This window comes from Amblyraja radiata, chromosome 3, assembly GCF_010909765.2.
Source record: "Amblyraja radiata isolate CabotCenter1 chromosome 3, sAmbRad1.1.pri, whole genome shotgun sequence".
NCBI lineage: Eukaryota > Metazoa > Chordata > Chondrichthyes > Rajiformes > Rajidae > Amblyraja > Amblyraja radiata.
This window is the reverse complement of record NC_045958.1, coordinates 10,630,428-10,655,805: the sequence shown is the minus strand read 5'-3', so window position 1 is coordinate 10,655,805 and position 25,378 is coordinate 10,630,428. Positions and strand designations below refer to the sequence as shown.

The following is a 25,378-nucleotide window of genomic DNA, read 5'->3' as shown; positions in this document are numbered from 1 at the left end:
GAGAGAATATTTTTTGCAAATTATGTGAGCACTTTTTTTAGAAGAATTGTGCCCCTTGTGCTTGCCAGGAGCCATGTTCAGGCAAAAACAATATTGTGTCAACAATGAGTCTTCTCTAAATTCCCACCTGGTGAAGGGATTCAACATCCAAAATCAAACCATTGAAGAATTCCGGGTATATTGCTGTTTTATCAGGTAGGACCTCGGCTATTATTGAGATTTATTTTCAGTCAAATGGTTACAAATTCACATTCCGATTACTTCTGACAATATCGTTATACTTAAATAAAGAGATTACACTGAATGGAACATTAAAGGAGGAAGAAAATATCAAGACAGGTGACCAGCATATTAACTCTGAAAATCTACAAATTAACTAATTATAAGGACTTCTTATTTAGTGAGTGCAAATCAGGCAGAGAGATATATTGTAATCCAGAAAAAGGATTTTCCAAATTTAGATTTTTCACCAATGTTAAAAATGTATTGATCTATTCAGAGACCTTTCTCATTATTGACTTCTTTGTTATTTGGAAGCAGGAGTAAACTGCCTCCTTTTTGCGAAATTCTTAAGGTTGTTGCATAAAAAAGAAGGTACGAATAAACATCACGAGTATATTGTCCATGATTTCTATAATTTGGTTCTTCCCTTACATATAAATGGGAAATCCAAATTTGGCATAAACACCTGAAGTAAATCTACTGCTGAGAACTATTAAAAGGGAACTATTATGAATAACTATGTTTACGTGATCTATTGGAAATAGGAAACATATTTTCTTTTTGAGAGCTGACTAAATGGAAAATGAACACTTTTCTGGTAGATCATACATTCCAAGTGAAAAGTTCTAATTTGAGATTGCTTATGTTTCTATCTGTCCTCTCAGAAATAAAGTCAAGTTGAGTTTATTGATAAATGCACAAGTACAGTGAGATACACTTACAATGAAAATCTTACTGGCAGCAACATCACAGGTACATAGGCATCAGGACTGCACAAGCTGGATGGAGGAAAAAATGTTTCCAGTGTTGGGGGAGTCCAGAACTAGGGGCCACAGTCTAAGATTATAGGGGAGGCTATTTAAAACTGAGATGAGAAAAAACCTTTTCACCCAGAGTTGTGAATTTGTGGGAATTCTCTGCCACAGAAGGCAGTGGAGGCCAATTCACTGGATGAATTTAAAAGAGAGTTAGATAGAGCTCTTGGGGCTAGGGGTATGGGGAGAAGGCAGACACGGGTTATTGATTTAGATGATCAGCCATGACTCAAAGGACCGAATGGCCTCCTCCTGCACATATTTTCTATGTTTCTATCACCCAAAAACATAAATTATACTTAAATTACATAAATTCTTCAAGACGGTGAAAATAAAATTCTGCAAAAATCAAGATATTCATGTAAAACACAATTAGAAAGCAAGTCCATGGTTGTGGAACAGGTGGTCTGTTGTGTTCTATTACCGGGGTAGGATTATCGTTGTAGGAAAGTAGCTGTTTTTGAACCTGCTGATGTGGGACCTCAGGCTTCCATACATCAGGTTCTATTCCAAATTTTTTGGAAGGTAACAAATGTAAAGGGCCTGTCCCACTTGGGCGACCTAATCCATGAGTTCTGGCGAGTTTGCCTTCGACTCATACTCGCAGCATGGTCGACACGAGGTCGTGGGAGGTCTTTGTAACTCTCCTTCAAGCTCGAGACTTGTCTCCGCGTACACGAGAGCTCAGCAAGGTGGCGGCGATTTTTACAACATGTTAAAAAATGCCCGCGAGTAAAAAAAATCGCCATGGAAAAAATCGATACTTTTTTACTCGTAGGTTTAGTCGTAGTAAGTCGTAGTAGGTCGGCATGTTAGTTGTAGGTAATTGAGGGTAGTCAAAAGTAGTCGTAGATAGTCTTCATCATAGTCAAAGGGAGGTCGAAGGAGATCGTCTTCACTCTCCACTATTCGGTGTCCAATTTTCCCGAAGTTAGTCATAGCTAGTCGTAGCTAGTCAAAGCTGGTCTTCAACATAGTCGAAGGAGGTCGAAGGAGGTCTTCTACATAGTCGAAGGAGGTCTTCTACATAGTCGAAGGAGGTCTTCAACATGTCATTTTTTCAAACTCTTCTAAACTCGCCAATTAGGTCGTCCAAGTGGGACAGCCCCTTAACACAGCTATTTGAGATAAAAGAGTGTTGACGGAAGGGAGGATATAAGAAAACATAGACCAGCTTATCTGACTGAGGAAAATGCTTTAGTCATTTAGAAAGGGATTTAGTTTGATTGGATAGAGTCACCATGATTTTATGAAATGATTGTAATTGATAAATCTGCTCGGATTGTAGGATTGCTAAGGAGAGCCAACGGATGTTATATATCCATATTTTTAAAGTTATTAGGTAAGGTCATTGATTAACACAGTGTTGTGAATAATATATTAATGTAGACTGAAGGCCAGAAAGGAATAGGAATAAAGAAGACATTTTCAGGTTAACGAGTAATAATACTGGATTTCCCTAAGACTCGATGAGGTCCCCCATTAATTCCCTATGTTAATATCCTAAATACAAAGAGGAAAGTGTACTGTTTTCATATTTATTGATCATGTAAAGATAGGAAAATGTGCTTTAAGAAATAGGCAGAATCTACAATAGCATGTGGAGGGACTAAATGTGCAAAGGTTAGATCGCATGGGATCCAAGGAGAGATAGCTAAATGGATAGCAAATTGGCTCCATGGAAGGAAACAGATAGTGATGGTGGAAGGTTGCTTCTTGGACTGGAGGCGTGTGACTAGTGGTGTGCCTCAGGGTTCGGTGCTGGGTCCTTTACTATTTGTCATCTACATCAATGATTTGAATGAGAACATACAGGACAAGATTAGCAAGTTTGCTGATGAAACAAAAGTGAGTGGTTTTGCAGATAGTGAAGATGGTTGTGAAAGATTGCAGCAGGATCTAGATCGATTGGCCAGGTGGGCGGGAGAATGGTTGATGCAATTTAATACAGAGAAGTATGAGGTGTTGCATTTTGGGACGTCGAACAAGGGCAGGACCTACATAGTAAATAGTAGGCCTCTGGATAGTGTTTTCGAGCAGAGGGATCTAGGAGTACAAGTGCATGGTTCCTTGAAGGTGGAGTCGCAGGTAAATAAGGTGGTCAAAAAGGCTTTTGGCACTTCGGCCATCACCAATCAGAGTATTGAGTATGGAAGTTGGGAGGTCATGTTGCAGTTGTATAAGACGTTGGTGAGCGCATTTAGAATTTTGTGTTTAGTTTTGGGCACCATGTTATAGGAAATATATTGTCAAGCTTGAAAGGGTTCAGAAAAGATTTACGAGGATGTTGACAGGACTAGAGCTATTGGGAGAGGTTGAGTAGGCCTGGTCTCTATTGCATGGAGCGCAGGAGGATGAGGGGTGGTCTTATAGAGGTGTACAAAATCATGAGAGGAATAGATCGGGTAGATGCACACAGTCTCTTGCCCAGAGTAGGGGAATCAAGTACCAGAGGACATAAGTTCAAGGTGAAGGAGAAAAGATTTAATAGGAATCCGAGAGGTAACTTTTTCACCCAAAGGGTGGTGGGTGTATGGAACAAGCTGCCAGAGGAGGTAGTTGAGGCTGGGACTATCCCATCGTTTAAGAAACAGTTAGACAGGTACATGGATTGGACAGGTTTTGAGGGATATGGACAAGGAGCAGGCAAGTGGGACAAGTGTAGCTGGTACATTGTTGACCGACCGGTGTGGGCAAGTTGGGCCGAAGGGCCTGTTTCCACACTGTATCACTATGACTCTATGACAAAGGAAGTATAGTGTTGGAAAATATTTTGTTATTCACTTTGATGGAAAGAACAGAAATAACAACTACAATTTTAGATGATATGAAACTAATAAATGCTTATGAACAGTCGTCTTTAACAAGCTCATATATGGAGTCATGTGGTTCACATTTGGTCTTTAGAAGAAAATATACTTGTATTGGAATTACCACAGTGCAGACCAACGAGATTGTGGGAGTAGTCTAATGAGGAGAGAATGGTTTCAGTTGATTATTTGCCAATTAAAATGGCATGGTGACCGTGCCATTATAATTGGCAAATAATTAACTGAAATCTTTCCTCAATAAACAATAGACAATAGGTGCAGGAGTAGGCCATTCGGCCCTTCAAGCCAGTACCGCCATTCACAGTGATCAAGGCGGATCCCGTTCCTGCCTTTTCCCCATATCCCTTGTTCCGATATCTTTATCTAATTCTCTCTTGAAATTCCACAGATTCACAACTCTGGGTGAAAACATATTTCCTCATCTCCGTTATAAATGGCCTACTCTTATTCTTAAACTGTGACCCCTGGTTCTGGACTCCCCCAACATTGAGAACATGTTTCCTGCCTCTAGCGTGTACAATCTCTTAATAATCTTATATGTTTCAATAAGATCCCCTCTCATCCTAAATTCCAGTGTATACAAGCCCAGTCACTCCATTCTTTCAACATATGACAGTGCTGCCAACCTCGTGAACCTATGCTACACTCCCTGAATAGCAAGAATGTCCTTCCCTAAATTTGGAGACCAAAACTGCACACAATGTGGTCTCACCAGGGCCCTGTACAACTGCAGAAGGACCTGTTTGCTCCTATACTCAACTGCAGAAGGACCTGTTTGCTCCTATACTCAACTGCCCTTGTTATGAAGGCCAACATGCTTGTGGCAGATTAGGAAAAGGGGAGATGCAACAAGACCTGGGTGTCATGGTACACCAGTCATTGAAAGTAGGCATGCAGGTGCAGCAGGCAGTGAAGAAAGCGAATGGTATGTTAGCATTCATAGCAAAAGGATTTGAGTATAGGAGCAGGGAGGTTCTACTGCAGTTGTACAGGGTCTTGGTGAGACCACACCTGGAGTATTGCGTACAGTTTTGGTCTCCTAATCTGAGGAAAGACATTCTTGCCATAGAGGGAGTCCATAGAAGGTTCACCAGACTGTTCCCTGGGATGTCAGGACTTTCATATGAAGAAAGACTGGATAGACTCGGCTTGTACTCGCTATAATTTAGAAGATTGAGGGGGGATCTTATAGAAACGTACAAAATTCTTAAGGGGTTGGACAGGCTAGATGCAGGAAGATTGTTCCCGATGTTGTGGAAGTCCAGTGCAAGCTGCTCTAAGAATCCATCTCGGAGGCACTCCACAAACTCCCTTTCTTGGGGTCCAGTATACCAACCTAATTTTTCCAGTCTATCTGCATGTTGAAATCTCCCATAACCACCGCAACATTACCTTTTGCCAATTTTAACTCTTGATTCAACCTGCACCCGATATCCAGGCTACTGTTTGGGGGCCTGTAGATAACTCCCATTTGGGTCTTTTTACCCTTACAATTCCTCAGTTCTATCCATACTGACTCTACATCTCCTGATTCTATGTCACCCCTCGCAAAGGACTGAATTTCATTCATTACCAACAGAGCTACCCCACCGCCTCTGCCCACCTGTCTGTCTTTTCAATAGGACGTATACCCTTGAATATTCCGTTCCCAGCCCTGGTCCTCTTACAGCCATGTCTCTGTAATTCCCACAACATCATACTTGCCACTTTCTAACTCAGCCTCAATCTCATCCACTTTATTTTGTATACTTCACGCATTCATATACAACACTTTACCTTCAGTATTCACCTCTCCTCACACACTATTGCCCCTGACCTTACTCTCATCCCTTCTCGAACTTTCCTCCCCATTAATACAGGAGTCTTTTGTAACTTTTCCTGTACTCACTTCCCCTTTAACTCCATCTTTCTACTCCCAATTTGTCACCCCTCCCCCCCCCCCCACCCCCCACCCCCCACCCCCTCATCAGGCAACCCTCAATCTCATTGGTCTGCACTGTGGTGATTCCAAGGCAAGTATATTTTCTTCTAAAGACCAAATGTGCACCACATGACTCCATACATGAGCTTGTGAAAGACCACTGTTCACAAGCATTTCCAGTTTCGTATCATCTAAAATATAATTTGTTTTTCTGTTCTTTGCATCAAAGTAAATAACCAAATATTTTCCAACTATACTTCCTTTGTCATAGAGTCATAGTGTGATACAATGTGGAAACAGGCCCTTCGGCCCAACTTACCCACACCGGCCAACAGTGTCCCAGCTACACTGGTCCCACTATCTATTAAAAGCATACAGCACCATTTCAAAATGATTTACATTTGATTGTCAGATTGATCACACTGACAGGAGCCTCATGCCAAAATCAAGCTGTTTTCATTTCTTGGGTTAATATTTTTTCACAATGTTCTTAAAATGTAAATTTTATGAAACTTAAAAAAAAAAGCCTCAATGAGCTACCCAAAGGAAATATTTCCTCCTTTCTACATTGTGACAAGTGTTCAGCATCAGTTTCTATAGCCTGCCTGAAATCAGCTGTCGTGGGTTCAGTATGGAAGTAATCGTATTCTTCGAATCAATGATGAGGTTCAGTAGAGGATGTGAAAGATTTCTTAATCTACATCTTTATTGTTGTGAATCATCTTATTTTACAATGCAAAGCAGTCAAAGACTTAAAAATTTGTTTATCTGTAAATTCAGAATTAAGTGTTAGTCTATCATTCATCCATCCATCAATCAATCAATCAGTATGGGAAAATTGGATGGGAAGGAGTACAAGTCTGTAATGACGCTCACTTGATCTTCTGTCCTTTTAAATTACTGAGTGTAAAATCAAGTATTCTTCCTTAAAGGCTAGCAGATTCTCCTGCCTGATTTTCCTTGGCTCACCACACCAGGCAATCCAATTTTTCCAGACATGGATCAGAAACATGCATCCTGATATTTATTATTGTGGAGTTTTTGTCTAGTATATTACTGGCAGTTAAAAAAAATGTTTTTAAATTTATATACATATATTTATGATTATTTTCACAGTTTATCATTTATCAGCTCATGGGCATAATCGTTTAATTTCAGGTTTGAAAAAATAATTAATAAATTGTTCTTTTTGATAGTAAAGCAATAATGGGAAACTATGGTTGTGGTTGGAAAATATGATTTGTGTGTGTAAAAATTGAACAATATAATTTTATTGAAGTTTTATTAAGATTGCAAATAAAAGATTTTGCTTATTTCATGCTTACAAAGTCTAATCATAAATTGCTGCTGGTGCTCACTAATTGCTCCCATTGTCCTGGGATTTATTCACGTATATATTCTTGTATCTTGGTTGAATAATATATTTCATTTATCACAAGCAGCTTATTTTTAGCACAAGAAGCCATCCTTTTTTTGCACGTGGCAGCTGTGATGAATGATAAAATATTAAGTCAACCATTTCAAACCTTGACACCATGTTCAAGAATGTATATAACTTGTAGACAATTAAGCTGCTTTAAGGGGAATTAAGCTGCTTTAAGGAGAGAGACTTTTTTAACGTGGAGTAATCTAACAAAAGCTTTTAGCATTTGTGATAACATATTCAATGACGTGAAAATAATTACTACTTTTATTTCAAATGGAAGTTATATCTAATAACATTTTAAGCATACATTCCAAGCTTTGCTATCTTCATTTAAAGCACTTCACTTTTCTAAATCCATCTGTCAATAAAGCTTTGCATGGTAATTCCCGAATATATGGGTTGGATAAAAGCTCAGCATTGAAGATAACATATCATTGTAAATGTTTCTAAATGACGTGAAGGTTTGTAAAATATTCAGAAATTAGTATTAACCTTCTAATTATTATACAAAATTACTGACATTCAGAACACTGCAGGCTAGCCTGTTTGTTTTCACATTATTGCACACAGTTCAATAGTTTCATTGATCTACTGTTTCAGACTAAAATCTGCCATGCTTTGTGAACTTCACTTTCTAATCCCATACAGCCACCCTGCCTTTGTGTTTTTCTGCTCTCCTTAGTCCCAGAACAGTAGGGTTGCCTTGACAAATCTATTCAAAAGCCTTTCCCTTGCCTTTATTGGTGGGGACTGGAGCCTTTGAAATGTTCCTACTTACTGCACCACAACTGACATCTTCTTCTAGACAGAATGAATTAAGGAAATACAATAAGACACTTGATCTACCAGTAAAAGATCTTTCCACAATGCAGATAGACTCCAAGGTGTACAACTAAGGCAATATGGATTTTAAAAAAGTGTATGAGCTTGTTCATTAAAAGGGCAAGAATTAAATTTTGCAAATGTTCAAATATATTCTTTCACCAAAAAAACAAAGGAACAAAAGAAAATTGGTTGATTTTATTATATCCAAAATATTGACAATGCTAAAACTATTAGTAAAAGAATAACAGATTACATGCAATTTGAATAGTGAAAAGCATGGAGAGATTCAGCTGATGTGCAACATGGAGATTAGGAATGCAGATTATACTGAATATGATTGGAATGTGTAAAACAACACATTATCTTGCAAGGTTATCCTTTAATGTGTCATTCCTTGAATACTGAAACAAGCATGTACAAAATGAAATATAGTTTCTTAAAGCAGAGGGATGCAGTTTATTTGAAATAGATGCGAAGACTTGAAGAAATAACTAGTTTCCTAAAATGCATGCATACAGCTTGAATTTCCTGGATTGTATTTATGACAAAACACAGCCTGATTTCTGCATAAATCCTGCCAATCATATTTAAACCTGCAAGGGAGCTAATTTTTCTGCATTTGAATCTAAAACCCAGCACAAATATTATATTGGAGATATTATATGGCATTCCCATGATCAACAGTGATTTAAATGTATCATGTTTTAGTCATGTTGTAATAAAAACTGAAATTGTACACATATGACACTTTTTGCATATTTCTTTAAATAATTAAATATGTTAATGTCAAACTTTTCTCTTCACAATACTTAGCCCTTTATTAATGCAGTTAGCTTAACCATGCATTCCATGTTTTTAGGAAACTGCATTTTTATCAAAGCCACAATTGGATCACATACTTTAATTCAACCAATTTTGTAATTGTATACCTGAATTAGACCAGTGCTTATTTATTTTTAAATATAATTCCAAATCTCCTGTTCCCAGTGTCAATTTTAGAAAATCGCATAATAACAAAGAAGTTAGCAATTCTAGGAATCCTACATTTGTTCACTTATTTATGAAATGTAAGTGAATTGTGTGAACTTAATGGCCATATTCTTTGGAAATTACACATGTGCACTAATACAGTTCTGTGTTGAATGCTCTGAATCTTGTAATTTATGTATTCAGGTTAAATGTTCATTTAAATAAATTGATGGTGCACCGGAGCGGAACTTGGAAAAGTATTCAAATCTCTTGGGCGGACGTCAATTTCTATAACTGTTAAAATTATTTCTATCAAAAGAAATAAAAAAAGTGATTTTAATAAAGATGTGTCAGTGATTATAAGAGTTCCCCATTTCTACTTCCCAACAAAAAAAACTTCTAACCTGAGAAATGCAACTTAAAAAAAAATAATTGGAAGGATATTTTAAAAATTATCTTAGTCCAATTTTTGTACCTTTGTTTCGGAATCTAAGGACCTATCTGGTGCCATGTAATCGCCCCTGTAGTTAAAAAACCAACATTAAAGTATGGGTTCATTTGAGAAAACAAGTGGAATATTCCTTTCTGACTTCTTTAAGTCATGCAAAAGCACCATGGCTTTAATTTACATTTTGGTTGTCTATCCCCAAGGAGTGGCAATATCTATCCCAATATGACTCTTCACTGAAAATACAAGTTACACCAAAGTCCCAAAGTTACAGTTGCAACTTGCTAGTTACACCAAATAGAGACAAGAGAATCAAGCGTGTTTAATTGTCATGCATTGGGAACGGACAATGGAACTCTTAGCTGCTGCAATTTTACAGGCACATTAAGGCAACCACACAACAAATAAATATACAATAATCAATAACAAGATAATTTATCACAAATACTAGGTAACCAGACCATAATAGTGCAAATTGAGGTACATAGTCCAATCTACAAGGTTCATAATAGTTTGTTGCTGAGGAATAGTTGTGGTTAGAGATGTGCAGCATGGTTCAAGACCCTGATGGATTGATGGGAAGATGCTGATCTTGAACCTGGAGGTAATCGTTCTCGGCTTCTGTACCTTCTTCCTGATGGTAGCAGTAAGATAAAAATATAGAAAATAGGTGCAGGAGGAGGCCATTTGGCCCTATGAGCCTGCACGCCATTCATTGTGGATCTTTAATTGTGATCATCCACATTCAGTAACCTGTGTCTGCGGGGGGAGGGGAGGGGGGGGGGAAAGGGGAGAGAGGGGAGTTACTACGTCATTTTGTGTCTAATTTTGGTATAAACCAGCAACTTCTGTTTATTCTTATTACACGCATTGCCACTTTCATTTCACTGCACATCTCGTATGTGTATGTGACAAATAAACTTGACTTGACTTGACTTCCACTACTTTGCTGCATAGCATTCAGAGAAAGGCTTAATCCCTCAAAAGCTTGCTGCCTTTCTAGCAGTAGTCTGCCCGATTTTGCGATCAAAGTATTGCTTAATACTCATTATTAAATCATAAACTGCCAGAAATGGAAGAGTCTATCTGGAATAAAACAGGGTAGTCACCAGGCCAAAATGGATGGTCTTCATCTTGATCACTTGGAAGACCGCTGACTCAACCATCAAATATCTCTTCAGTAGTTCTTCAGAAGGTGCTCTTTGTAAACTTAAACCCAATCTGGGTTCTGTGTGGTCGGAAGCAGTGGCTTGAGCAGTTTCAAATGTTGGAGAATCTCTGTGTAGGGACCCATTGTGGTCATATAAATGGCATCTATATGTAGAACAATGTCAGGCACATATCTATTTTTGTCTTTTTTTTGGGCAGTTTCAAATCGAAGGTGAGTTACTTGCACTCCAGTTCTGAAGTAAATGTGGCACCTGCAGACTATGACATGTGGGGGATGAGGTTCTTTATTTGACAGTCTGTCTGGTCATTTTGGAGGTGTTGCACTCCTTCCACAGTTTATGCTAAACGCCTTTGAGTACCTGACATGTGAATCTAAGGTTTTCTCTGCCATCCTGAAATGCCCTTTCACCTTTTTTTATTGGTTATAGGTTAATGTTTTTGGTGAGCCGGATTAAAGATAAGAAGTGGATGAGGTATTAAATGACTGCTTTTCATTAGTATTAGCCAAGGAGAAGACCATAGAGGATAACCATGTCAGGAAGGTGTATGCTGATATTTTGGGCATGTGGATATCAGGAAGGAGGAGTGGTATAAGCTCTTTAAGAAAATGGAGGTGGATGTCCCGAGGGCCAGATGGGATATATCCTATGGTATTATGGGAGGCTAGAGAGGATTGCTGAGGCCTTAACAAGAGATCTGTGTACTCTGTTTTGTTACAGTTATAGTTCAGGAGGACTGGAGACAAGCCAATGGTGTTTCTCTGTTTAAGAATACCAATGGAGACAAATCAAGAAATTAAATGCTGATGATCCATACATAGGTCTTTATTCTCTGGAGCGCAGAAGGTTAAGGGGGGACTTGATAGAGGTCTTTAAAATGATGAGAGGGATAGACAGAGTTGATGTGGACAAGCTTTTCCCTTTGAGAATAGGGAAGATTCAAACAAGAGGACATGACTTCAGAATTAAGGGACAGAAGTTTAGGGGTAACATGAGGGGGAACTTCTTTACTCAGAGAGTGGTAGCGGTGTGGAATGAGCTTCCAGTGGAAGTGGTGGAGGCAGGTTCATTGGTATCATTTAAAAATAAATTGGATAGGCATATGGATGAGAAGGAAATGGAGGGTTATGGTATGAGTGCAGGCAGGTGGGACTAAGGGAAAATAATTGTTCGGCACGGACTTGTGGGGCCGAAATGGCCTGTTTCCGTGCTGTAATTGTTATATGTTATATTAGTTGCATGTAAATTACCGGAGAAGATTCTTAGGGATAGGCGCATCCTAAGGAGGATCCTGTCATACATGCATATACTTTCATTCTTTTAGTCTGAGCTCAATTGTGGGTAAAAAAATGTCAAAGTTAATCTGCTCATTGCTGCTAAATTGTGATTAGCCAAGGACATCCTGGATCAATATATACAACCATGAAAAATCAAGGCAAGTAGCTATGACTAATTGTAGCAAGTAACAAGTAAGCAGTTGATGCTCTCCGATGGAACGTAAATATTGGCCGTGAATCATTGTGTGAGGGGCTTGTTCCTTTTCCCAAACAATTCCCAACAAGAGGTTTTTCTAACTGGAGTTCTTTTTCACCAATCAAATTAACTTAATCTGGTAAATTACCATGTGGTCAGTGTTGTGACATCAATTGACAGCCAAGTCTCATGAATCTTGTTACAATTATACTCGCACAATATATTCAGGATTTAACATGGCAGTTGATAAAGTTCATTTGCAAGAATGCAAAGTAATCAATTAAATATCTCCAACTAACAGACAAAACAAGACTTCAAATGTTTGTGAATGTGGTGTTCTTTGAACAATTAACAGAATGAATGCCACCGATAATGAGATGTTTCATTTAATTACTTGGAAAAATGTGATATTGTAGTGAGACCAGGCAGGTAGAGCAAAATGTTCATTATTCGCGAAACAACACTCGAACTACACGTGTACTTGGTCAGGAATAAACGATCTAAGCTCCTGTCGTCGTGAGGAGCACTACCCACTGAACATACTGAAAAGCCCACGAACGAAACCCCGGACACGTGACAGTCCTGACCAATGACGAGGGTTCTGAATACACAGCTTCACCACTAGGTGCCGCTACATGACCCCCCCCCACCCCCAAAACCAGAGGAAAGAAAACGAGCGGGAGTCTGAATAAGGCGGCCAGACCGCGTGGACACAGGGAGAACAGGTGCAACAGGCAAAGGCGGGAGCGGGCGGGCCGGAGTTAGACCTCTACGACTTGACTGGGCCACAAACACCAGGCTATCGACATCGAGTTGAGTTGGCTTAAGGTGGGCCACCAAAACAACCTCCTGCCAACCCTGACATTCAGAACACAAGTCGCGACGCCGGGTAGCAACAACCGGAAAGGACCCTCGTAAGGGTGCTGCAGTGGAGTCCGATGCGAGTCCCTGTGAAGAAAAACAAATTGGCAGGGCAATGTCCCGCCTACCCTTTGAGGGCAGGCGGAACATAGGATGGAGCAACCCGGTGGCGAGTGGTCGGGACAGGGGCCAGCTTGCCTACTTGCTCACGGAGGTGCGCCAGCACAGACGAAGGGGGTTCCTACTGCCCACGTGCCCCTGGAATAAAATTGCCGGGTACTTTAAGCGGGGAGCCATAAAGCAACTCGGCGGACGACATGGCCAAATCTTCCTTCGGGGCCGTGCGGATCCCCAGCAAAACCCACAGCAATTCGTCCAACCAATCGCGGTCCGTTAGCCGCGCCTTCAAGGAGGACTTCAAGTGCCGGTGAAAACGCTTCACCAGGTCGTTAGCCTGTCTTTGATACGCCGTAGTGTGATGCAGCTGAGCTGAGCGCCGAGCAGCTGGGTCATAGCTGACCAGAGCGCAGAGGTAAACTGGGCACCGAGGGGATGTCACGGGAACATGGAAACGAGTGAGAGCTCGAGCACAAGTCGCAGCGGAGGTGTCAGAGGAACGGCTTCGGGCCTCTGCGTGAAACGGTCCACAATGGTGAGCAGGTGGGTGACACCTAGGGATGGCGGTAGGGGACCCACGAGGTCGACGTGGATGTGGTCGAAACGTGCTGAGGGACGACAAACTCCTGCAGAGGCACGCGAGCACGTGGCACTTGACCTTGGTAGTTTGGCAGGGGATGCAGGCCCTGACCCAGGCACCAACCTGCTTCCGGAGGCCGTGCCAGACGAACGTGGCTGCCACCAACGCAGCAGTTGCCCTGAGAGAAGCGTGGGCTAAGCCGTGGACTGAATTGAAAATGCGACACCCCCAAACAGTAGGGATGATAGGTCGCGGTTGCCCCGTGGAGACATCGCAGTGAACAGTAACACCCATGGGCCCTGCTGGGGTGTCCTCCAGTATCTAACTCGAATGGCGGTGCGATAGGGAAGCATCTCGTCCCCGTCCCGTTGCGCAGCAACCAGGCCAGAATAGTCAATGCCTGGAGCTAAAGTCAGAATTACATTAATGGCAGGGTGAGATATGGCAACCTGGTTATGCTTACCCGCCACATGCTGGATACAGATGGTGAACTCCGATATGAAAGCTAAATGCCATTGTTAGCATGCTGACCTGGGATCAGACACTTTAGCAAAAGCAAAAGTAAGGGGTTTGTGGTCAGTAAAGGCCGTGAACGGTCTGCCCTCCAGGAAATATCGGAAATGCCGGACAGACAAATAGAGGGCCAGGAGCTCGCGATCGAAAGCGCTGTAATTCCACTTGGGGGGCGTGGGGGGGGGGTAGCGCAGGTCCCGCTGTTTGCTTGCCAGACACTGAAACAAAGGTCGCATAACCCAGGCCGCCGCTGGGACAAAACGATGATAAAAACTAATCATGCCCACGAACCCCTGGAGCCCTTTCACTGTGGCTGGCCGGGGAAACTGACGAATAATCTCCACCTTGGCGGGGAGTGGGGTTGCGCCCTGATGGGTAACATGATGGCCGAGAAAGGAAATTGAGTCGAGGCCAAACTGGCATTTGGCGGGATTAATAGCGAGACCATGGTCTCTGTGGCGCAGTGCTCTTGGCGGGAGCGACTGGCGACCAGAATGTCATCGAGATAGATGAACAAAAAACCTATCCCCCCGACCGACAATGTCCATAAGCCCCTGAAAGGCTTGGGCAGCATTTTTTAGGCCAAACGGCATCCGCAACCATTCGAACAGTCCAAAAGGAGTAATAATGGCACATCATCAGGGTGGACAGGGATCTGGTGGTACCCTCACACCAGATCAGTTTTAGAAAAATATTTAGCCCCGTCCAAATGGGCCGTGAAATCCTATATGTGAGGGACGGGGTAGCGGTCGGCAGTCATGGCATTGTTGAGGTGGTGGTCGTCCCCGGACGGTCTCCACCCGCCGGACGACTTGGGGACCATATGGAGTGGGGAGGCCCATGGGCTGTTGGAGCCCTGCACAATACCCATCTCCACCATGCATTGGAATTCCTCCTTGGTAAGCTGCAGCTTGTCAGGCGGTGGGCCGGTGGTGGGGCCAGCTTGTCAGGCGGCCAAGGTGGGGCCTCACTTACCAGAACGGATGTCGACCCCGGACGGGGGCAGTATGCTGATCTCTGCCCCCGTGTCGACGAGGAATCGGAGTCCGGAACGACGGTCCCAGACGTAGAGGCGATGTTTATGGCCAACCGCGATAGCCTCTAGTGGCAATCGGCCGAAGCATTTCCTGGATGCGAGCAGGGAGAACGGCATCGGCGGGCCTCCGCACCCCAGCGTTGGTGCTAGTAACACACAGGCGCTTACTGGAATCCGCAGCGGCCAGTTGTGGCGTAGTGTTGACGGTAGAAGGTGGAATGGACTGTCGAAGCCGTCGCGGAGCTGTAGACATCCGGCTGATGGAATCGTGTTCCTGTTGCTTGGCGAGCCACAGCTCGTCCGCTCGCTTGGTGAGTTGCGGGGGGTCGGTGAAGTCGCCATCGGCGAGGAGCAGGCGGGTGTCATCTGGCATCTGCTCGAGAAACGTCTGCTTGAAGAGATGACAAGGCTGGTGACCGTCCATCAGCGAGAGCATTTCGCTCATCAGTACAGACGCTTGCAGTCACCGAGGCCGCCCATGTGCAGGACCTTGGAGGCTCGATCACGACGGCTGAGCCCGAAAGTACGCAGCAGCAGTGCCTTGAGGCCCTCGTACGTGTTGTCGGCAGGCGGATGTTGAAGGTAAGGAATCAATCGGGTGGCGGTTTCTTAGTTCAGCACACCGACCACGTAGAAATATTTAGTCGAACCAGCGACAATTTGCCGAATCTAAAATTGGGCCTCAATATGCTGGAACCACACATGAGGTTGTACTGCCCAGAAAACGGGCAGTTTTAGCGAAACTGCAATTTGCTGTGCCGGATTGGCGTTGAGGTTCTCGGCAGCGTTTATAATAACGGATCCGAGAAACTTTCGGATCGACTGGGTCACCAAAGTAGTGAGACCTGGCAGGTAGAACAAAATGTTCATTATTAGCGAAACAACACTCGAACTACACGTGTACTTGGTCAGGAACAAACTATCTAAGCTCCTGTCGTCATGAGGAGCACTAGCTACTGAACATATTGAAAAGCCCGCGAACGAAACCACGGTCACGTGACAGTCCCGACCAATGACGAGGGTTCTGAATACACAGCTTCACCACTAGGTGCCGCTAAAATATCACTAATCTTGTATGATGTACTTAAAAATCAAATGATGTACTTAAAAGTCATTTGAGTGTGAAAATTAACACACTATACAGAACTTCTATTTGGATGACACTTTCCCTTTTCTAGACTCATTTTAAGCAATCAATAATATGGATGTAATTGGTAGTTGTCTGTACCTGAACAATAGAAAACATCTCCCAAGCACTTAACAGTTATTGCCTTGCACATTCATTCCTCCGGGACCAGCAATTCATAAATAAATGCAGATTTCCATTGCATCCAGCTCGGTATTAGCAATTTCCCAGAAAAATAATCCTCACGTGGTGGTTATATGTTAAAAATTATCAAATTTGTATTTCAGGTTACTATTCTGTCAACATGTTTCGAAATGACTTTGACCTATTTCTGTTTCTATACCACATAAACAGCTGTTTTGTTCAACTGCACAAACTCACACAAATGGAGTTCATTCTTTCATTTTGAATGCTTTCAGAATCTGTGTTTTTAGTTAAGAACCAGGATATTATGCACAATTTCAAGAATCACTTATCCCAGTCCATAAAATGTTCATATTGTAATAGTTTGGTATTCATATGAGGCACATTTATTTCTTGTTTTTCATCTGCAAGACTGTCTCTCTACCACTGTAAATGTTAGTGCGAATAGTCAACATTCAAAAGAAGGGTTCAACATACTGTCCACTTTGTACGCAGTTCTCTTGTTTGATTTATAATTCAGGTGGTTACCAATATCAAAATGTTCAAATTTCGGCTCACAAAACTAGGGAAATTGGAAAATACTAATTGCTTTCCTCAAAAAGTAAATAACCATAATTGTAGTTTTTTTTTTATATAGTTATGCATTAATGCTAAGCAATCATTGAATATGTTGGATTTTATTGTTTAAAAGCATTGCTCAAATTGTTTAATTCAAAATGTTCACAATATTTGTAAGTAGTTGTGCATGCATTGTTTTATCATATTAGTAAGCTTACAAATAATTGAATGAACAAATAAATCACTAATGCTGAACTTGCTGTTTGAAAAATAAATAGACGTGAAAATTAATGCACCTTTGCATGGAAATTGAGAAGCAAGAGGATATTTTTTTGTGTGCTACACAGTTCAATTACAATAAAATATAAAATATGAATTAATAATAGGCAAGTTGCACAAAGTCAATATTTGCCCTTCCAGAATTTTAATACATCTGAGACACTAAAACATGTTGAATTTGTACAATGATATTAAATAGTACAAACATGCTCGGGTGGGGCTATCAGGAGTTTTTAACTTGCATCAGAGGACACAATTCACTGGCCCACCATGTCTGTTCTAACCCTCAATCACCCATTCATAAGAATCCAACATTATATTCTCCCACATTCCCATGAATATACCCCAGATTCCATCACTCACCCACACACTAGCCATTTACTGTGGCCAATTAACCTACTGATCTATACATGTTTAGGAAATGAGAGGAAATGAGCATCTGAGGGAAACCTACAAGGAGAACATGCAATTTGAAAAAAAAGAAGAACCTGCAAAGTCCACACACACAGCAACTATGAGACAGCAGCTTTAGTAGCTGTGCCACTGCGCCACTAACCATTAGCCATACGGCTTTAGCCATCTGAACCCATTGTCCTCCCTTTTGAATGATTCCAGTCTCCTTGTAGAATTGAGCGTATCTCTCCTCTATACTTTCCTTACATGATCTGGTTCAAAACACACTTTTACGAGTTTTGTGAAGCATGCAAATGCAAGGTCTATTGCATTGTGACATCTACTCAGTAGTGCATGATGCCTTGGACATTATGTCTCTGAATTTTGCAGAGGCAAGCCCTCCAACAATACTGTTGGCCCGCCTTTTACTTAAAAAGTACCAGTCAATACTGGGAAAATGTTCATTTATTAAATATATACATTTTTGCTTTGAGCAGTATTATTAATAACTATGAAATTCCTGAAAAGTCACACACACTTTTCTGCATTATTCAATAATAACTTTCATAATAACAAAAAAAGGTCAGAAAATTCGGAAATGGCTCTTAAACTTCTTAAATTTCTACCAAAGTGTGCTAATTGGATAAATGTCATTGTGTAAATTATCACATAATTCCAACTAATGTTGACTGTGAGAGTGAAAGATAATGCTCATACATGATACAGGTATTAGAAGTCATGCTCATAACATTTACTCATATCTTATGTTTCAGCATTGCCGTAACTGGGTGTCAAGCTCTGAACCATTGGACACGCCCGTAGAATTTATGTTGCCAGACTGCCCTCGGGTCTCTGCAGGTACTTTAGTTATACTTTGCCAAAAAAGTGGACAGAGATGATGAATGAGGGGGCATGTAATGTTGTACAGGGAATTAACAAATGTTTGAACAGAGATGTTTCAGTTGACAAGCAATTGTTTCTGTTCTGTTTGTTTTATGAACTAAAACTGCGAGTTTTACAGTGATGCTGTGGTTAAGTTACTGGGTGAAGTTCTGAGGCCTGGACAGACAATTAAGAGACAAGAGCTCAAATCCTACCACTGTAGCTGGGGATTTTAATTTCAGTTAATTAAATAAGCTGGAATTTAATGAAAAAAGATACTCAGCACTGGTTGCCATGGAACTGCTGCATGTTCAAAAAACCCCATAAGGTTTGAAATGTCCTTCATGGAAAAAAATCTGCCATGCTTATCCTTCTGACCTGTATGTGACTCCAGACTCACAGCAGTGTGGATAACCCTGAACTGCTTATATCAAAAGCTCTGTGTTGAGACACCATTACATAAGTGGATGGAATTTTCTGCTTCAACTGTGACACCTTATTCTCATATGACAAAGTTGATTTTGGGAATGCTCCCACATATACATCTGGAAATGAGATGTGTCAAATACTAGTCTTGTACTCGGAATGGAACATTAAGGTCCATAATTCCAAAACTTTTCGTCACAATCCTTGTGCTCTTTCCATTCTTGAGGTTGGCAAATCCTACCATGCAAAAGAAACACAAAGCACTGGAGCAACACAGTGTGTCAGGCAGCAACACTGGAACACCTGGAATAGGCGAAATCCTGACCCAAAACTTTGCCTATCCATGCCCTCCAGAGATGCTGCTTGACCTGTTGAGTTACTCCAGCACTTTTTGAAGTTTTATTTGTTAAACCAGCATCTGTAGTTCCTTGACTTTCCAAATCCTACAATGTGGCACACAAGGGGAAGCCGGCTGGAGAGAGTGGCTATTCCTTTGTCAGACTAACTATTTGAGTGCTTTATCCAACGACACTGTTTAAGATCCATTAATTTATTCCTAACAATAACAATGGTATCAACAATGCTCCCCCATTATTCATGAAATAGTGAAAATTATGAATGTAACAGGAAAATACGTATTATAAAAGTAAAGGTATGTCCAAAAATATATTAATACACAGCAGTTCAGTTTAATTTACTTTATGCTAAAATGAAATCACCAACCAATTAATTGAATGGATGAAAGTAGTTTCTACGTTTTTCCCCAAATAACCATAGGGGAACAGTATTTATCCTTGGCTGTCCGATGTTTTTTGTATTTCTTCCAAAATTGCTATGGGTGATCAGCAGGATCCGTGCAGAAATATAACCTCTTCTTTTTGGGTGAGATGTTGAACTCAGGCTAGGGGACCATAACTGCTCCTATGTTCTAGTGTTCTTTGCCTAGAAATCAGATTGCATAACACCAGTTCTTTCTGCACTGTTCTATGAAAAGAATAAAATGTTAACAAAGGTAGAAGACTTTAAACATGGATTATGAAGTTGAGAAATTTTCACAATGAAACATTGACAATAGTGGTTGTACCTAACAAACTGTAAGCAATGGCCACTCTATATGCATGTAAATCACGGAAGAGTGTTTCAGCTAGTTTATTGTAAAATTTGAGGAAAAGCATTTAAGTGCTTCCCAGATCAAAAATGTATATATAAATGGGGCAAAATAGAATAAGGTTGAGACGAAACAGAACTGTTATCCTTAAATTTATTCTTTCATTAATTTATTTTATTTTGTGGTGTATTAAAATGTAACTGTTTAGAGATATATTGTGTGTACATTGAATTAGATAAATGTATTCTACTGCACTCCTTCGTGCCCTGGAAGGGATGGTAAGGGCATTGTTTCAACGTAAAGGGACATCCTTTTTATCAGAGGAAGTTGTTGAGGCAGGTACAACAACATTTAAGAGACATATGTACAGGTACAAGAGAGGAAGGGTTTGGGAAGATATATGGACCAAACATAGGCAAATGGGACTAGCTTAGATGGGGGTTTGGTCAGCATGGTGTTGTGCCAAAGGGCTTCTTCATGTGCTGTATGACTCTATGATTCAGTTTATGACTAAGATGAGTCATTAAAAGATGTCTTCTTTAAGGGTTGTCTGTGTTTGGAATTCCTTGCCTCAGAAATCTGAGATCAATAGGTTTTTAATCAATAAGGAATGTATGGTTATGGGAATAGTGTTGGAAAATGGATTTGAGAAAGGTTCAGTCAGCCATAATCCTATAGAATGGAAGAGGATCAAGTGGTCAAGGTGATATGTGGTCAATTCTGGGCAGTCCAGTGTTGCAGCAGCAAGCAGTTCGAATTCAGTCATGACCTACAGTGCCCTCCATAATGTTTGGGACAAAGATCCATCATTTATTTATTTGCTTCTGTACTCAACAATTTGAGATGTGTAATATAAAAAAATCACATGTAGTTAAAGTGCACATTGGCAGATTTTAATAAAGATTCAAGAGAGTTTATTGTCATGTGTCCCTCATAGGACAATGAAATTCTTGCTTTGCTTTAGCACTCCAGAACATAGTAGGCACGAATACAGAACAGATCAGTGTGTCCATATACCATTATATAAATATATACACACATGAATAAATAAATTGATAAAGTGCAAATAAACAGTTAATGGGCTATTAATGTTCAGAGTTTTGTCCGAGCCGAGTTTAATAGCCTGATGGCTATGGGGAAGCAGTTATTCCTCAACCTGGTCGTTGCAGTCTTCAGGCTCCTGTACCTTCTACCTGAAGGTAGCGGGGAGATGAGTGTGTGGCCAGGATGGTGTGGGTCCTTGATGATGCTGCCAGCCTTTTTGAGGCAGCGACTATGATAGATCCCCTCGATGGAAGGGAGGTCAGAGCCGATGATGGACTGGGCAGCTTTTACTACTTTTTGTCGTCTATTCCTCTCCAGGGCGCTCAAGTTGCCGAACCAAGCCACGATGCAACCAGTCAGCATGCTCTCTACTGTGCACCTGTAGAAGTTAGAGAGAGTCCTTCTTGACATACCGACTCTCCGTAATCTTCTCAGGAAGTAGAGGCGCTGATGTGCTTTCTTTATATTTGCATCAGTGTTCTCGGTCCAGGAAAGATCTTCAGAGATGTGCACGCCCAGGAATTTGAAGCCTTTGACCCTTTCCACCATCTTACCCATTCCAAAGTCCACAATCAGTTCCTTGGTTTTGCTGGTGTTGAGGGCCAGGTTATTGTGCTGGCACCATTTGGCCATTTTTATACATCTTGGTTTCAACATGTAGAAATTACAGCAGTGTTTAAACATAGTCGTCGTTACCCCGCCCCCACCCCCCATTTCAGGGCACCATAATGTTTGGGACACAGCAATGTCAAGTAAATGAAAGTAGTCATGTTTAGTATTTTGTTGCATATCCTTTGCATGCAATGACTGCTTGAAGTCTGCGATTCATGGACATCACCAGTTGCCGGGTGTCTTCTCTGGTGTTTGTTCTGCCAGGCCTGTATTGCAGCCATCTTTAGCTTATGCTTGTTTTGGGGGCTAGTGCCCTTCAGTTTTCTCATCAGCATATAAAAGGCATGCTCAATTGGGTTCAGATCAGGTGATTGACTTGGCCACTCAAGAAATTACCATTTTTTAGCTTTGAAAAACTCCTTTGTTGCTTTAAAAGTATGTTTGGGATCATTGTCTTGCTGTAGAATGAACCACCGGCCAATGAGTTTGAGGCATTTATTTGTACTTGAGCAGATAGGATGTGTCTATACAGAATTCATTATGCTACTACCATCAGCAGTTGTATCATCAATGAAGATAAGTGAGCCAGTACCTTCAGCAGCCATACATGCCCAGGCCATAACACCCCCACCACCGTGTTTCACAGATGAGGTGGTATGCTTTGGATCTTGGGCAGTTCCTTCTCTCCTCCATACTTAGCCCTTGCCATCACTCTGATATAAGTTAATCTTCATCCCATCAGTCCACAAGACCTTTTTCCGGACTGTGGTTGCTCTTTTATTGTTGTGCATTGTGTCCTTTTTCAATTGTAACGCTGCATAGTAAATTAATTTCACTGCACCTTATGGTGCATGTGACAAATACATCTGAACTTTGAACTTTAAGTACTTCTTGGCAAGCTGTAACCTGGCCATCCTGATTTTGCAGCTACCCAGTAGTTTGCATCTTGCAGTGTAGCCTCTGTATTTCAGTTCTTGAAGTCTTCTGTGGACAGTGGCATTGACAAATCCACACCTGACTGCTGAAGAGTGCTCTGATCTGTCGGACAGGTGTTTGGGTGGTTTTCTTTATAATAGAGATAATTCTTCTGTCATCAGCTGTGGAGGTCTTCCTTGGCCTGCCAGTCCCTTTGCGATTAGTAAGCTTATCAGTGCTCTCTTTCTTCTTAATGATGTTCCAAATAGTTGATTTTAGTGAGCCTAAGGTTTGGCTGATGTCTCTAACAGTTTTATTCTCGTTTCTCAGTCTCATAATGGCTTCTTTGACTTTCATTGGCACAACTTTGGTCCTCGTGTTGATAAACAGCAATAAAGGATTCCAAAGGTGATGGAAAGACTGGAGGAAAGACTAGGTGCTGAGAGCTCTCTTATACCTGCATTAAGGAGGCATTTAAACATACCTGGGCAACTACAAACACGGTTGAAGCCATGTGTGTCAAACATTATGGTGCCGTGAAATAGGGGGGACTATGTATAAACACAGCTGTAATTTTTACATGGTGCAACCAAAATATATAAAAATACCCTTTAATAAAATCTGACAATGTGCACTTTAAGCACATGTGAATTTTTTCTATGACAAATCTCAAATTGTGTACAGAGGCAAATGAATAAATGATGGGTCTTTGTCCCAAACATTATGGAGGGCACTGTATATGTTATCAGTGTGGAGATTGCACATTTTCTCCGTAATGGTGGAGCTTTCCTTCAAGCACTCAGATGTCTTGCCATATTCCAAAGATATGCAGTTGCTTTGTTGATTGGCCACTATCTCTTGTGGATGTAGGTGAGTGATAGAGTATGTGGCATTGATTGAATCTCAGGCTGAAGTAGAAAGCCCTGAGGATGCCTTGTCACGTTCAAAGTCCATATGTCAGATATCACCATTTCTTTCAAAGATATATATGGATAGTGGATTGTTGCTTAAGATTGATGTAAGTGTTACCACCTCGCTATGTGTTCTGCAGCTCAATGCTCACATTGCTATATTTCTGTAATCTTTGCTAGAACTTTGAATAATATCCCCACTACAATTACCCGCAGGTGCGTAGAATACTCTGTTTTATTTTCCCATGCCTAATTATCAAAGTTAATTGCACTGAAGTCTTTGTTCATTTCTTTACATTTCAAATCTAGTTGATTAAGAAGATACCACTTACCACTCAATTTAATGTCCTTACAACTAATTAGCTGGTCATCAAAATATCCGTGAGATGTTCACAGATGCACACAAGCTCATATTTCAATTATGTGCAAAATTTTATGATGTCAACTCCTATAGAATGAAGTACCCAGAGAGCAAAAGATACCAGTTTTTACACTGCAGATTGGAAAAGTGTTAAAAGTGGAATTCAGTTAATCTATGTAAAATACAACAGCTTTTATTTGGTGAAATGCCTTCAAATTACATTGGCTATTGGTAGACATAATTTTCAATTGGCTGATTCAATGAATAAATCAAATCAATTACAACTTCTCTGAATTAACAATGTCCATCTATCCCCTAAAGCATAATAATATACACAATATTTCCCTAATAATTTAAATTGATCTTTTATTGATCTTAAATTACCCGTCCACCAATTACCAAGTATCTGTACAAATCCTCCTAATAAAATCCTGATTAGCATAGGGCACATGTACCAGTTCCTTTCATTTTTACACTGATAAAATACGTAATTTTATTCCAAAAATGACGAAAATACTCTGCAGGTCAGGCAACATCCGTGGGAAAAATAGTTTCAAGTTGTAAAATTTCAAAAGTGATGGAAGCTCATTGACCTAAAACATTACATTTGTTTCTCAGACCACAGATGCTGCTTGACCACATAGTATTTTTAGCACTTTCTGTATTATTTTACTCATGTAGACATTAGGAACAAAAATGAGAAAGCCTGAGGAAAATCGATGATTCTTTGTTCCCCGACAACAAAATTATTTCTGCTATTAATTATTTCTTCCCTATCAATTGTGAGAATTCTCAACATCAATGTCTCTATGCTTTTGTCTTTAAAGATAATGACTATTCAAGACAGAAATTTGGATTTTGCAACATACAGCAAATATGCAGGATAAAAGAACAGGGCGGCACAGTGCCGCAGCTGGCAAACTTGCATCACAGCGTCAGACCCAGGTTCTAACCTGATCTCGGGTGCTGAGTGTGTGGAACTTGCATGTTATCCCTGTGACCTCATGGGTTTCCTCCCACATCTCAATGTGTAGGTTAATTGGCTCTGTAAATTGACCATAACATGTATGGAGTGGATGAGTAAACAGGATAACACATAACTGGTGTGAAGAGGTCGATATGGATCTGGTGGTCCAAAGAGCCTGTTTCCACACTGTATCTCTAAACAAAGCTAAAATGTGTATTTATTTAAATAGGTAGGTGGTGCGAAAAGTTATAATAGATTTAATCTGTCACATTTTGTAATTCTGGGATGGTTTGCAATAATCATATTATTGTACTGAAGAATTATCATTTTATTTCTTGAACTTCCTGCCTTGTCTCCTTGAAACAATCTAATTTACTGAATGCTTTATTTTACGAGAATGTTGTATTTGTGAGATTTATTTTCTGTTATCCGTTGTACAACAACCT

General features: G+C 40.7%; 1 protein-coding gene across 1 annotated transcript in view; it reads left to right on the top strand.

Moving 5' to 3' along the window:
• Positions 1-25,378, top strand: part of fam172a (family with sequence similarity 172 member A) — a 476,702-nt gene that overhangs the window by 332,231 nt on the left and 119,093 nt on the right. The window contains exon 10 of the mRNA XM_033017286.1: positions 18,480-18,564. Within this exon, the coding sequence (XP_032873177.1) occupies positions 18,480-18,564 (85 nt within the window). The remainder of the gene's footprint in view (positions 1-18,479; positions 18,565-25,378) is intronic.